Source organism: Cebus imitator, unplaced genomic scaffold (genome assembly GCF_001604975.1).
Source record: "Cebus imitator isolate Cc_AM_T3 unplaced genomic scaffold, Cebus_imitator-1.0 Scaffold579, whole genome shotgun sequence".
Lineage (NCBI taxonomy): Eukaryota > Metazoa > Chordata > Mammalia > Primates > Cebidae > Cebus > Cebus imitator.
The window spans coordinates 514,793-527,043 of NW_016107894.1; the positions used below are offsets into that span (position 1 = coordinate 514,793).

The 12,251-nt window shown below is 41.0% G+C and overlaps 1 protein-coding gene across 6 annotated transcripts in view; it reads right to left on the reverse strand.

Annotated features, from left to right (window-relative positions):
* Window positions 1-12,251, reverse strand: part of ZNF106 (zinc finger protein 106) — a 79,109-nt gene that overhangs the window by 60,119 nt on the left and 6,739 nt on the right. For 5 of the 6 annotated variants that reach the window (XM_037734163.1, XM_017516286.2, XM_017516284.2 and 2 more), the window contains exon 2: window positions 631-716. In XM_037734163.1, the coding sequence (XP_037590091.1) occupies window positions 631-684 (54 nt within the window). In that variant the 5' untranslated portion in view covers window positions 685-716. Of the gene's footprint in view, window positions 1-630; window positions 717-12,251 lie in introns of those variants that run through there. The other variant, XM_037734162.1, reaches the window with a different exon arrangement.

A 12,251-nucleotide genomic window follows, 5' to 3' on the forward strand; every position in this document is an offset into this window, starting at 1 on the left:
TCAGCCAGGCCTGGCAGCAAGTGCCTGTAATTCCAGTTACTTGGGAGGCTGAGGCAGGAGAATTACTTGAACCAGGGAGGCAGGGGTTGCAGTGAGTAGAGATTGCGCCACTGCACTCCAGCCTGGCCAACAGAGTTAAGACTCCATTTAAAAAAAAAAAAAAAAGGATATTTACTTTGAGCAACATCCCCACCTAGTGGACTTCTAGGATATTGTTAACACCATTTCTGCTGTATTGCACTTTTCACAAGCATAGGTACAAACACAATGTAGGTACATATACTAAATGCTATATCCTTAGCTAATCAAAAAGTACATTATTTTAAAATTGGAGAAAGTAATATAACTTGAAATAACCTTGGAATTTTAAGTTATCATCTCTATAACTGGTTATTAAATTTCCCTATACCATCTAGTTGGAATAACTTCAAATTCTGGATAGAAGTTTAATAATACAGGTAGTGGCTTTATGAGGCAGTAATGAGAAAGAAACCAGTGGAATGAGACGATGGTTTAGGAAAGAAGCATAAATAAGACATTGTTAAAGCTTTATTAACCCATCTATTAATAACATATATCTCTTTAAAAAAATAGTCTTAAAGCCTCAGATTCTCCCTTTTCCATTATTACCTTTTTTGAGCTGTACACAATGTGGCACAATATGCATTTTCGTTCTCGTACCATAGTGACCAGATCTGAAGCACGCAACGTCACACCTGCAATGAGAAAGTAACATTTAGTAACCTTTTCTCCTCAGACACCTTCTGACATTCATCTTCAAAATTACAAGTCTTGTGTCTTCCTCACCTCCACCTTGCTCCTCCCCCAGTCTTGCCAAGCTTCCAGGTACATAGGGTAAACATTTTGGGAGCCATCCTTGATCCTTCTTTTTCACCCCATATCCACCCTCATTAGCAAACTACCAGTCCTACCTTGAAATGCAGCCAAACTCCAACCACCTCTCACCACCCAGCACATCTATTATCTCACATGGCATTACCCTACTACTGACGCTACTCCTTCCTTCTGCTCTTATCCTCTCACAGCTGTACCCGAAGACTCTTAGAATTCTTTTATTTATTTTATTTTTTTGGAGACGAAGTTTCACTTTTGTTACCCAGGCTGGAGTGCAATGGCGCAATCCCGGCTCACCGCAACCTCTACCCCCTGGGTTCAAGCAATTCTCCTGCCTCAGCCTCCCGAGTAGCTGGGACTACAGGCGTGAACCACCATGCCCAGCTAATTTTTGTATTTTTAGTAAAGATGGGATTTCACCGTGTTGACCAGGATGGTATCGATCTCTTGACCTTGTGATCCACCCGCCTTGGCCTCCCAAAGTGCTGGGATTACACGCGTGAGCCACTGCACCCAGCCAGAAAAGGATTCTTTTAAAGTTTAAGTTAGAAAGGCTGGGCACAGTGGTTCACGCCTGTAATCCCAGCACTTTCGGAGGCCAAAGTGGGCAGATCACGAGATCAGCAGTTCGAGACCAGCTTGGCCAATTTGGTGAAACCCCATCTCTACTAAAAATACAAAAATTAGCTGGGCGTGGTTGGTGCACACCTGTAGTCCGAGCTACTCGGGAGGCTGAGGCAGGAGAAGTGCTTGAACCCGGGAGGTGGAGGTTGCAGTGAGCTGAGATTGTGCCACTGCACTCCAGCCTGGTAACAGAGCAAGACACAGTCTCAAATAAAAAAAAGCTTAAGTTAGAACATATACAGGTTGAACATTCCAAATCTAAAAATCTGAAATCCGAAATGATCCAAAATCAGAAACTGTTTTAATGTCAAAGTGATGCTCAAAGGAAATGCTCACTGAAGCATTTTAGATTTTGAATGTTCGATATGGGATGTTCAGCCATTAAGTATGCAAATATTCCAAGATCCAAAAAAGTCTGAAATCCACAACACTTTTGGTCCCAAGCATTTCAGATAAAGGAATTCAACTTGTATGTAATTCCTCTGTGTTCAGAACTTTCCAGTGGCATCCATCTCACTCACAGAAAACCTAGTCTTTGCCATGGCTACAAAATCTTTTTCTCAGCCACACATGGTGCCTGACATCTGTAAACCCAGCACTTTGGGAGGCTGAGGTGGAGGATCACCTGAGGTTAGGAGTTTGAGACCATCCTGGCCAACATGGTGAAACCCCATCTCTACTAAAAATACAAAAAACTAGCCAGGCATGGTGGCATGTGCCCGGGAGGCTGAGGCATGAGGATCATTTAAACCCAGGAGGTAGAGGTTGCAGTGAGCTGAGATCATGCCACTGCACTCCAGCTTGGGCGACTGAGTAAAATTCCAACTCAGAAAAGAAAAAACATATATTTTTCCCTCTTCCTGACTGCATGCTCTGCTGTTCTTCCTCTGTCATTCTAGTGCACGTGCATTGCCCTCACTGCTATTCCTTGATCACATCACAGATCCTCACACCTTACCGCCTCTACATTTCCTGTTCTCTGTCTGGAATATTCTTCCTTAAAAAGTCCTTATGGTTCCTGTGGCTCATTCATTTCCATCAGGTATCTAAAATATTGCCTTATAGGAGAGGCGCTGCCTGACCCTCTATATAATATTGCACTTTCTGACACTCCAACTCTCCACACTGTTCCAGTTTCTCTATTCCCCTATTAATTGGCTTAATTTTTTTTATAGCATGTGGTAGATTACGTTTCCCTAAAAGGTCTCAACAATATCTGCTACCCCATGTACTCTTGTGCAATGTGATCTTGCACAAAAAGGCAGATAAAGTCTGTTTTCCTTCCATGTGAATTATTTTGATCAATAAAATGTGGTAGAAATGATGCTGTGTAACTTATGAGCCTGGGCTTTCAGGAATCTGTACCTTCTGCCTCTGTTCACTTGTTATGCTCCCTCTTGAAAGCCAGCCACCGTGCTGTGAGAAGCCAAAGCCACAGGGAAAGGCCTGGTAGAAAAGAAGAGGCCCCCACTGAGCACTCAAACAACAATGAAGACCAACTGACAGCCAGAAGCAGGAATCATCTTGGGGGCTCCAGGTCCAGGCACCAACGACAGACTTGGGGAAGTGAGACCCATACATAAACCATCCAAAGAAGTCCTTTTTAACCCAGAGAATTGTGAGACACAATAGTTGATTTCAGGCAGTAAATTTTGGAATAGTTTATGAACATGCGATATCTGAAATGTATCTTTTACTACATGACATTGTATGTATTTGTTATTATCTGTCTCTGCCAATTACAATTTAAATACCCTAAGAAAAAGGACTTTGTATATTTTGTTCACGCGTACAGTTCTGTCTATGACCTATCATAAGCAATTCAAAAGTATTTGCTGATTATTCCAAATGGAACTATCCATCTTGGATTACTAAATGTGAGAACAAGCTGAGTCAATACTGGGGTTTGAGGCCAGGCACAGTGGCTCACACCTGTAATACCAGCACTTTGGGAGGCTGAGAAGGGTGGATCACAAGGTCAGGAGTTCAAGACCAGCCTGGTCAAGATGGTAAAATTCCATCTCTAATAAAAATATTAAAAAAATTAGCTGGGCATGGTGGTGGGCTATAAATCCAGCTACTCCAGAGGTGGAGGCAGAGAACTGCTTGAACCCAGGAGGCAGAGGTTGCAGTGAGTCAAGATCATGCCACTGCACTCCAGCCTGGGTGACAGAGCGAGACTTCATCTCAAAAAAAAAAAAGTAGCTGCCAGCAAAGTAAAGTATTAAATCAATAAGGAAAACTTAGTATTTAAACCCTGAGGTGACAAGATTTCAGACAAAGTAACTTTAGTTTGTATATTCTTAAATTGGGGAAATAGATAAACTCCATTAAGCTTTCCAAAATACTGTAATTAGCGTAGACTTCTAGATGGGAACCACTGATCTCTTTAAAGGCCTTGACGAAGACTAGAAGCCAAGGAAATACAACCCATCCAACTCTGTGATCTCAACAAGGTAACAGAATTCACAAAATAAAAGTAAATAAGCAATTCAAACCTACTGCCATCCTCACTTTAGCCACCTTACTTTTCCCCTATGTCAATTAAATATACCCTTCATGAAATTTTTCAACTCTTCTCTAAATAACTATGAGAAAGACCTGTGATATTTGTTAGATCTAATATCCTAAAAACCCTGTCCTAGGTATTTTTTTCTCAATATCCTAATTACTATTCTGTCAATAAAATTACCATTCTCCCTAGGCAAAACCATACCACATCTGGTTTTCTTTTAGACTCTCATACTTAGTCACCAAGTCACTCACCCCTAGACAAGGAAATAGATAGGGCAGATCACAGTCTGATTCTTTAACTCAGAATTATAACTAGTGTCAGTTTCCAATTCCTAATTCTGGAACTTTGGAAGCATTCTGCCCTAGAGGAAAAACTAATCCAGAAATAAGGTGGGATAACACAGACCCTAACAAGGGAATAATACTACTAGCAAAAGTTATCATCTAACAGAGTAAGCTATAAGCCCAAGACAGCTTGTAAAAAGACTGTTATAAAACTGTAACCAGATAGCTTGTTGCATTTATTTAATAGTTCAAAGTTTGTATTTAACAGTGTCATTTATATACATATTTTTTCCCAAAGGTTCACATCGTAATTGAAAACTGTGACATCAATCATAAGCACTGCAAGCTAATGAATGAGTCTATATGATCACTATTCTTCTCAAAGAATTTTGTTGTTCTCCATTCATCTCACTGTTTGTTTTTGAAACAGAGTCTCACTCTTGTCACCCAGGCTGGAGTGCTGCATGATCTTGGCTCACTGCAACCTCTGCCTCCCAGGTTCAAGCAATTCTCCTGCCTCGGTCTCCCACATAGCTGGGATTGCAGGCTCCCACCACCACACCCAGCTAATTTTTGTATTTTTAGTAGAGACGAGGTTTCACCATGTTGACCAGGCTGGTCTCGAACTTCTGACCTCAGGTGATCCACCAGCCTCGGCCTCCCAAAGTGCTGGGATTATAGGCATGAGTGGGTTAACAGTACCTTTAATAATCTTTATTTTGTTCATGTACAAAAGAACATTTATTTACATAAAACGGAATTGGATCATCATAAAGGTCTTCATCCTCAGTTTTCACCCTCAGTTTTCACACTGAATACACTGAGGAGGAAGCAGGGGAGGGGTTGGTCTTGCTGTCTCCGCGGTGGCAGAGGCAGAGAAAAATCTGTTTATAAGTGGACCTGTGAACTGCAAGTCTGTGCAGTTCAAGGATCAACCGTATATATTTTCTCTTCCTTAAGATGTCCTTAATAATATTTTCTTTTCTCTAGCTTACTTTATTGTAAGGATACAGTATATAACATCTGTAACCTATAAAATATGTGTTAATTAACTGCTTATGTTATCAATAAGGCTGCTGGACAACAATAAACTATTAGTAGTTAAGTTTTGGGGGAGTCAAAAGCTATACATGGATTATTAACTTCACAGGGTATCGGTGCCCCCAACCCTTGAGCTGTTCAAGGGTCAACTGTATTTTTCTTTATCAGTCTATCTACGGGTTTGTTAATATTATTAATATTTTCAAAGAACCAATTTTGTCATTTTGTCTATTGTCTTTTTCTCTTCTTTTTTTTTTTTGAGATGGAGTCTCGCTCTGTCGCCAGGCTGGAGTGCAGCAGCGTGATCTTGGCTCACTGCAACCTCTGCCTCCCAGGTTCAAGCGATCTCCTGCCTCAGACTCTCGAGTAGCTGCAACTACAGCTGCGTGCCACCACACCTGGCTAATTTTTTCTGTTTTTAGTTAGTCAGGATAGTCTGTGTTATCAGGATAGTCTCGATCTCCTGAACTCATGATCCAGCCGCCTCAGCCTCCCAAAGTGCTGGGATTACAGGCGTGGAGGCACACGCCCAGCTGTCTTTTACTATTTCTTTAATTTCTGCTGTTGTTGTTATTACCTTTACTTTTATACACTTTGGGTTTATTTTGTTCTTCATTTACTGGCTTCTTAAGGTAGAACTTTAAGTCACTGTCTTTAGGACTTTTTTCTCTTCCAATAAATATGTTTAAAACCATAAACTTATCTGTAAGTGCTGCTTTAGTGGCAGCCCACATTTGTTAGTACTATTTAATAAATGTTTTATTTTAGAATAGTTTTAGATTTACACAAAAGTTGCAAAGATAGTATAGTTTCCATATACCCCATGTCTAATTTCCCATATTAACATCTTTCATTTGGCCAGGTGCAGTGGCTCACATCTGTAATCCCAGCACTTTGGGAGGCCAAGGCGGGCAGATTGTCTGAGGTCAGGAGTTTGAGACCAGCCTGGCCAACATGGTGAAACCCTGTCTCTACTAAAAATACAAAAATTATCCAGGCATGGTGGTGTGCGCCTGTAGTCCCAGCGACTTGGGAGGCTGAGGCAGTAGAAGCGCTTGAACCCGAGAGGCGGAGATTGCAGTGGGCTGAGATCAGGCCACTGTACACCAGACTGGGCAACAAGAGTGAAACTCTGTCTTTAAAAAAAAAAAAAAAAAAAAAAAAAAAATTTACATTAGTATGTTACATTTGTCACAATTAACAAACCAATATTGATACACTGTTATTATGGAAGCCATATTTTATTCAGATGGCCTCAGTGCATTTTTTGTATGTTTTTGACACAAATTTCGCTCTTGTTGCTCAGTCTAAAGTGCAATGGTGCTATTTCAGCTCACCACAACCTCCACCTCCCAGGTTCAAGTGATTCTCCTACCTCAGCCTCCCAAGTAGCTGGGATTAGAGGCATGTGCCACCATGCCCGGGTAATTTTGTATTGTTAGTAAAGATAGGGTTTTTCCATGTTGGTCAGACTGATCTTGAACTCCCAACCTCGGGTGATCCACCTGCCTCTCCCTCCCAAAGTGCTGGGATTATAGGCGTGAGCCACATCATGCCCAGGCGTTTTAAAAAAATATTTACTTATTTATTTATTTTATTTATTTTTGAGATGGAGTCTTGCTCTGTCTCCCAGGCAGGAGTGCAGTGGCGTGACCTCAGCTCACTGCAACCTCCACCTCCCGGGTTCAGGGAATTCTCTTGCCTCAGCCTCCCCAGTAGCTGGAATTACAGGCACCCGTCATCACACCTGGCTAATTTTTGTATTTTTAGTAGAGACAGGGTTTCACCATGTTGGCCAGGCTAGTCTAGAACTCCTGACCTCAGGCGATCTGCCCGCCTTGGCCTGGCAAAATGCTGGGATTGCAGGTGTCAGCCACCGTGCCCAGCCCAGATGTCCTTATTCTTTACCTCTTACCTTTTTTCTCTTCCAGCATGTCATCGAGGATACCACATTACATTTAGACATCATTTCTCCTTTGGCTCCTCTTGGCCATGACAGTTATCCCACAAATCTTGATGTCATATTTTCATTATCATTCAGTTCAAAATACTTTCTAATTTTTCTTGTGACTTCTTTGATTCACAGATTTAGAAGATTCATTGAATTTCCAAATACTTGTGGCCTTTTATATATCTTGGTTTCTAATTTAAACTTATGAAGAGGCGGGGAGCAGTGGCTCACATCTGTAATCCCAGTACTTTGGGAGACCAAGGTAGGTGGATCACCTGAGGTTACGTGTTCAAGACCAGCCTGGCCAACATGGTGAAACCTTGTCTCTACTAAAAATACAGTATTAGCCGGGTGTGATGGTGGGCACCATGCTGGGCTAATGGTTTTATTTTGTAGAGATGGGATCTGTTCATGTTGGCCAGGCTAGTCTTGAACTCCTGGGCTCAAGCAATCCTCCCACCTCGGCCTCCCAAAATCTATACAAATTTTTGTTGTTGTTATTATTGAGAGAAGTTGTTTCAAATCTCTATGATAGTGAATTGTCTATTTCTTCCTTTAACTGTATCAAATTTTTGCTTCATGTATTTTGAAGCTCGGATATCAGGCACAAGCATGGTTATAACTGTTACATCTTTCTCATGAACTGACCTTCTATTGCTATGAAATGATCCCTTTAACTCTGGTGATACTTTTTATATTGAGGTCTATTTTATCTGATCGGAATACAACCACTCTAGGCTTCTCATGCTACTTTGTATGATCTTTTCCCATGCATTTGCTTTTAGCCATTCTGACATTATGGACTGAATCAGTGTCTTTTCCACTACATTCAATGAAATTATTAATATAGTTGAATTAGATCTATCATTTTATTATTTTTAGCTCCTCCATTTTTGTTCAGTTATACCTATTTTGGTCTTGTTATATTGACTTTAATTTTTCTACTAGTTTTATTTAGCAACACTTCTTTACATTATTACATATTCCCAAGTGGTTGCTTTAGGAATTCCAACACATATCTTTACCATTATACTCTTAACTATGTTAAAAAGTACCACTACAGGTAATTTGTAAAAACCTTGCAACCATATGGGCCCATTTACCCTCACTCATAATCCCATGTTTTATGGTATATGTTTTATATATGCCATATGTAATGAACCCCACAAGATGGTGCTTTTTTGTGTTATAGTCATTTTTAGGAAATGAAACTCTTAAACTATCAATCCAGATATTTACAAGTTCTAACCCTCATTCTTTTCTGAAGATTCAACTTTTCATCTGGTATCATTTCCCTACAGCCTGAAGAACTATGTTTAGCATTTCTTATAATGCAGATCTGCTAGCTATGAATTATCTGACAATGTCTATATTCTTTCTCTCTCTCTCTCTTTATTTTTTGTTTTTTGTTTGAGACAGAGTCTTGCTCTGTTGCCCAGGCTGGAGTGCAGTGGTGCCATCTCAGCTCACTGCAACCTCTGCCTCCCAGGTTCAACAGATTCTCCTGCCTCAGCTTCCCAAGTAGCTGGGATTATAGGCACCTGCCATCATGCCTAATTTTTTTGTATTTTTAGTAGAGATGAGGTATTGATTTTTGTTCTTTTACTTTTGTTTCAGTAATATCTAACTTGGTTGACTTAAACTACAAACTCTGTCTCTTAGGCAGCAGATGAAATCTCAATTCAGTAATTTCATCCTTAGCTGGGCTTCTCTGGAGTCTGCTCCACATATGCATAATTCAACAGTCTGACAAGACTTGGGCAGAGTTTATTCACAGAGCTTGATGCATCTCTCTGCTTTCCAGGATTATTCTTACTTTCCAATAGCTTTAGTTGCCTTGAGCTTTATCTTCTGGTTCTTCAGGCCACAAAGACTAAAGTTTACTACTATTGGAATTTTAAGCACCCTATATGACATAGATCAGGGCCTGCCCTAAAGTTAGAAGCCATGAAAATGGGAAATTACTCTAAGTAGTCCCATTCTTGTGTTAATTTCCCTCTAGAATCTGCTTGGTTTCTTGTAACTCTCCAGTAGATTTTACTGGTATTATGTATTTCTGTCCAGATGTAATGGTTGTTATCTAGGGGAGAGTTGGCCAGGAGGACCTTGCTCAGCTGATGACCAGAACAGGACTCCCAGGGATACACTTTTGAGAGCCACCAGCCTGTTTGAATGGCTCCAGGCAATGCTCAAGCAGGTCAGACTGATTAAAGAAGATATATCCTCAATCATGTGATAGAGTAGGAGGCCCTAGGTTTAGTGACAAAGTCTGCTGGGATCTGGGTGACTTTTGAATGGCAATTGTTCCCCATAAGGTGGCTCAGCCATTCTAGCCTACTTCAATTTTACAATACCTCCATCCAAATATACACACTCAGTCAGACACAGAAAAAGCCATTCTCATACATGCTTATGTTTTATGCCTTTGTCTCTCACTATTAAAAGCCCTTCAGAGGCATCTAATTATGAAAGACATAAATCAACACATTTAAAAGGTCTTACAGGCTGGGCGCAGTGGCTCACACCTGTAATCCCAGCACTTTGTGAAACCAAGGTGGGTGGATCACGAGGTCAGGAGATCAAGACCATCCTGGCTAACACGGTGAAACCTTGTCTTTAAAAAAAATAAAAGATCTTACAAGACTCACTTGACACAGCCCTTGCTAATATATATTATGTAGGTTTAAGCTACTTTCTCGTAGATCTCTGTGATCCAGACAAAATGGCATTTTCAGTACTTCCCACCTACCATTCTCCTCCCACCTTAGGGCTTTTTCATATGCTGGTGCTTCTCCTTGGAAGACTCTTACTCCTTTTCATCTAGTTAACTACTCATCCTTCAAATCTCAGTCCAAATGTCAGTTGCCTAGGAAAGCACTCCCTCATCTCCCAGACTACAGCATATCCCTCACTGTGCACTGCTCTTCTGAAACCCTGTCCCTGAAACTCTGTCCCTTCTTTATAACACTTATCCCAATTGTAGCTATTTCTGGGGTACACTGTAAAGCGGCAATTCTCAATCACATCAGACCCATCTGTTTTTTCCTAAAACATTTCATTGTGGAAATTTTCATTCATACATAAAAATAGGAAGATTATTGTAACAATCCCCAGTGTTCTTATCAACCAGCTTCCCCAGTTGTCACCACACAACTTTTTCTTTTCTTTTCTTTTCTTTGGAGATGGAATCTCGCTCTGTCACCCAGGCTGGAGTGCAGTGGGATGATCTGGGCTTACTGCAACTGCTGCCTCCTGGGTTCAAGCGATTCTCTTGCCTCAGCCTTCTGAGTAGCTGGGACTACAGGTGCATACCACCATGCCCAGCTAATTTTTCATATTTTTAGTAGAGTCAGGGTTTCACCATGTTAGCCAGGATGGTCTTGATCTCCTGACCTCGTGATCTGCCTGCCCCAGCCTCCCAAAGTGCTAGGATTACAGGCGTAAGCCACTGTGCCAGCACCATTTTTTCTTTAAAGATGTTTTATACCCAACGAGAACACATGGACTCAGGGAGAGGAGCATCACACACAAGTGACAGTTGGGGGCAGATAGGGGAGAGACAATGCGGGGTGGGGAGGGATGGGGGGTGGGGAGGGATAACATGGGGAGAAATGCCAGATATAGTATGCACCTAAAATAAAATAAATTAAGAAAAAGAAAAAAAAAAAAAAGACTTGGAACCAACCCAAATGCCCATCGATGATAGACTGGACAGGGAAAATGTGGCACATATACACTGTGGAATACTATACAGCCATGAAAAATGATGAGTTCATGTCCTTTGTACGAACATGGATGAACCTGGAAACCATCATTCTCAGCAAACTGACACCAGAACAGAAAATCAAACATCACATGTTCTCACTCATAGGTGGGTATTGAACAATGAGAACACATGGACACAGGGAGGGGAGCATCACACACTGGGGTCTGTGGGGGGGAAACAGGGGAGGGACAGTGGGGGATGGAGAGTTGGGGAGTGATAACATGGTGAGAAATGCCAGATATAGGTGACGTGGGGGAAGGCAGCTAACCACATTACGATGTGTGTACCTATGCAACAATGTTGCATGTTCTTCACATATACCCCAAAACCTAAAAAGCAATAAAAAATATATTTTAAAAAAAGATATTTTATACCCTCTTTTTATTATAAATCTTTTGTAATAACTTTATCTCTTCCTAAAATAAAATGCAGAGCTACTGTAACTTACTTAAACTTATAAAATTTTAAATATCAGTATAATGTGCTAACTATAACAAAAATGAAAAATTAAAGAAGAGTTATAAAATAACATGTATATCAACATATAAATGCTCAGACATGACCATATTAGAAGAAAACTATAAATGTGACTACTACAAAATCAGACTTATATAGACAAGTATGTGATATTGTTGATAAAAAATACCATGAATAGGCCAGGCACTTTTGAGGCATTGAAGGTGTGGTTAAACAGAGATGTTATAATCTCAATAACATGAGGAACACTTCACATAATGATCAACCTTAATGTCATTTCCTTTATCTGACTAGTCTCAGTCACTAAAATTATAGCTCTGAGGGAATGGATATGGGCAAAGTTTAATAATAAATATAGACAACTGGGCACGGTGGCTCACATCTGTAATCCCAGGACTTTGGGAGGCCAGGGCGGGCAGATCACTTGAGGTGGGCAGTTTGAGACCAGCCTGGCCAACATGGCAAAACGCCATCTCTACTAAAAATACAAAAACATGGCTGAGGCAGGTGGATCACGAGGTCAAGAGATCGAGACCATCCCGGTCAACATGGTGAAACCCCGTCTCTACCAAAAATACAAAAATTAGCTGGGCATGATGGCACACGCCTGTAGTCCCAGCTACTAGGGAGGCTGAGGCAGGAGAATTGCATGAACCCAGGAAGCAGAGGTTGCGGTGAGCCGAGATCATGCCATTGCATTCCAGTCTGGGCAACAACAGCGAAACTCCATCTCAAAAA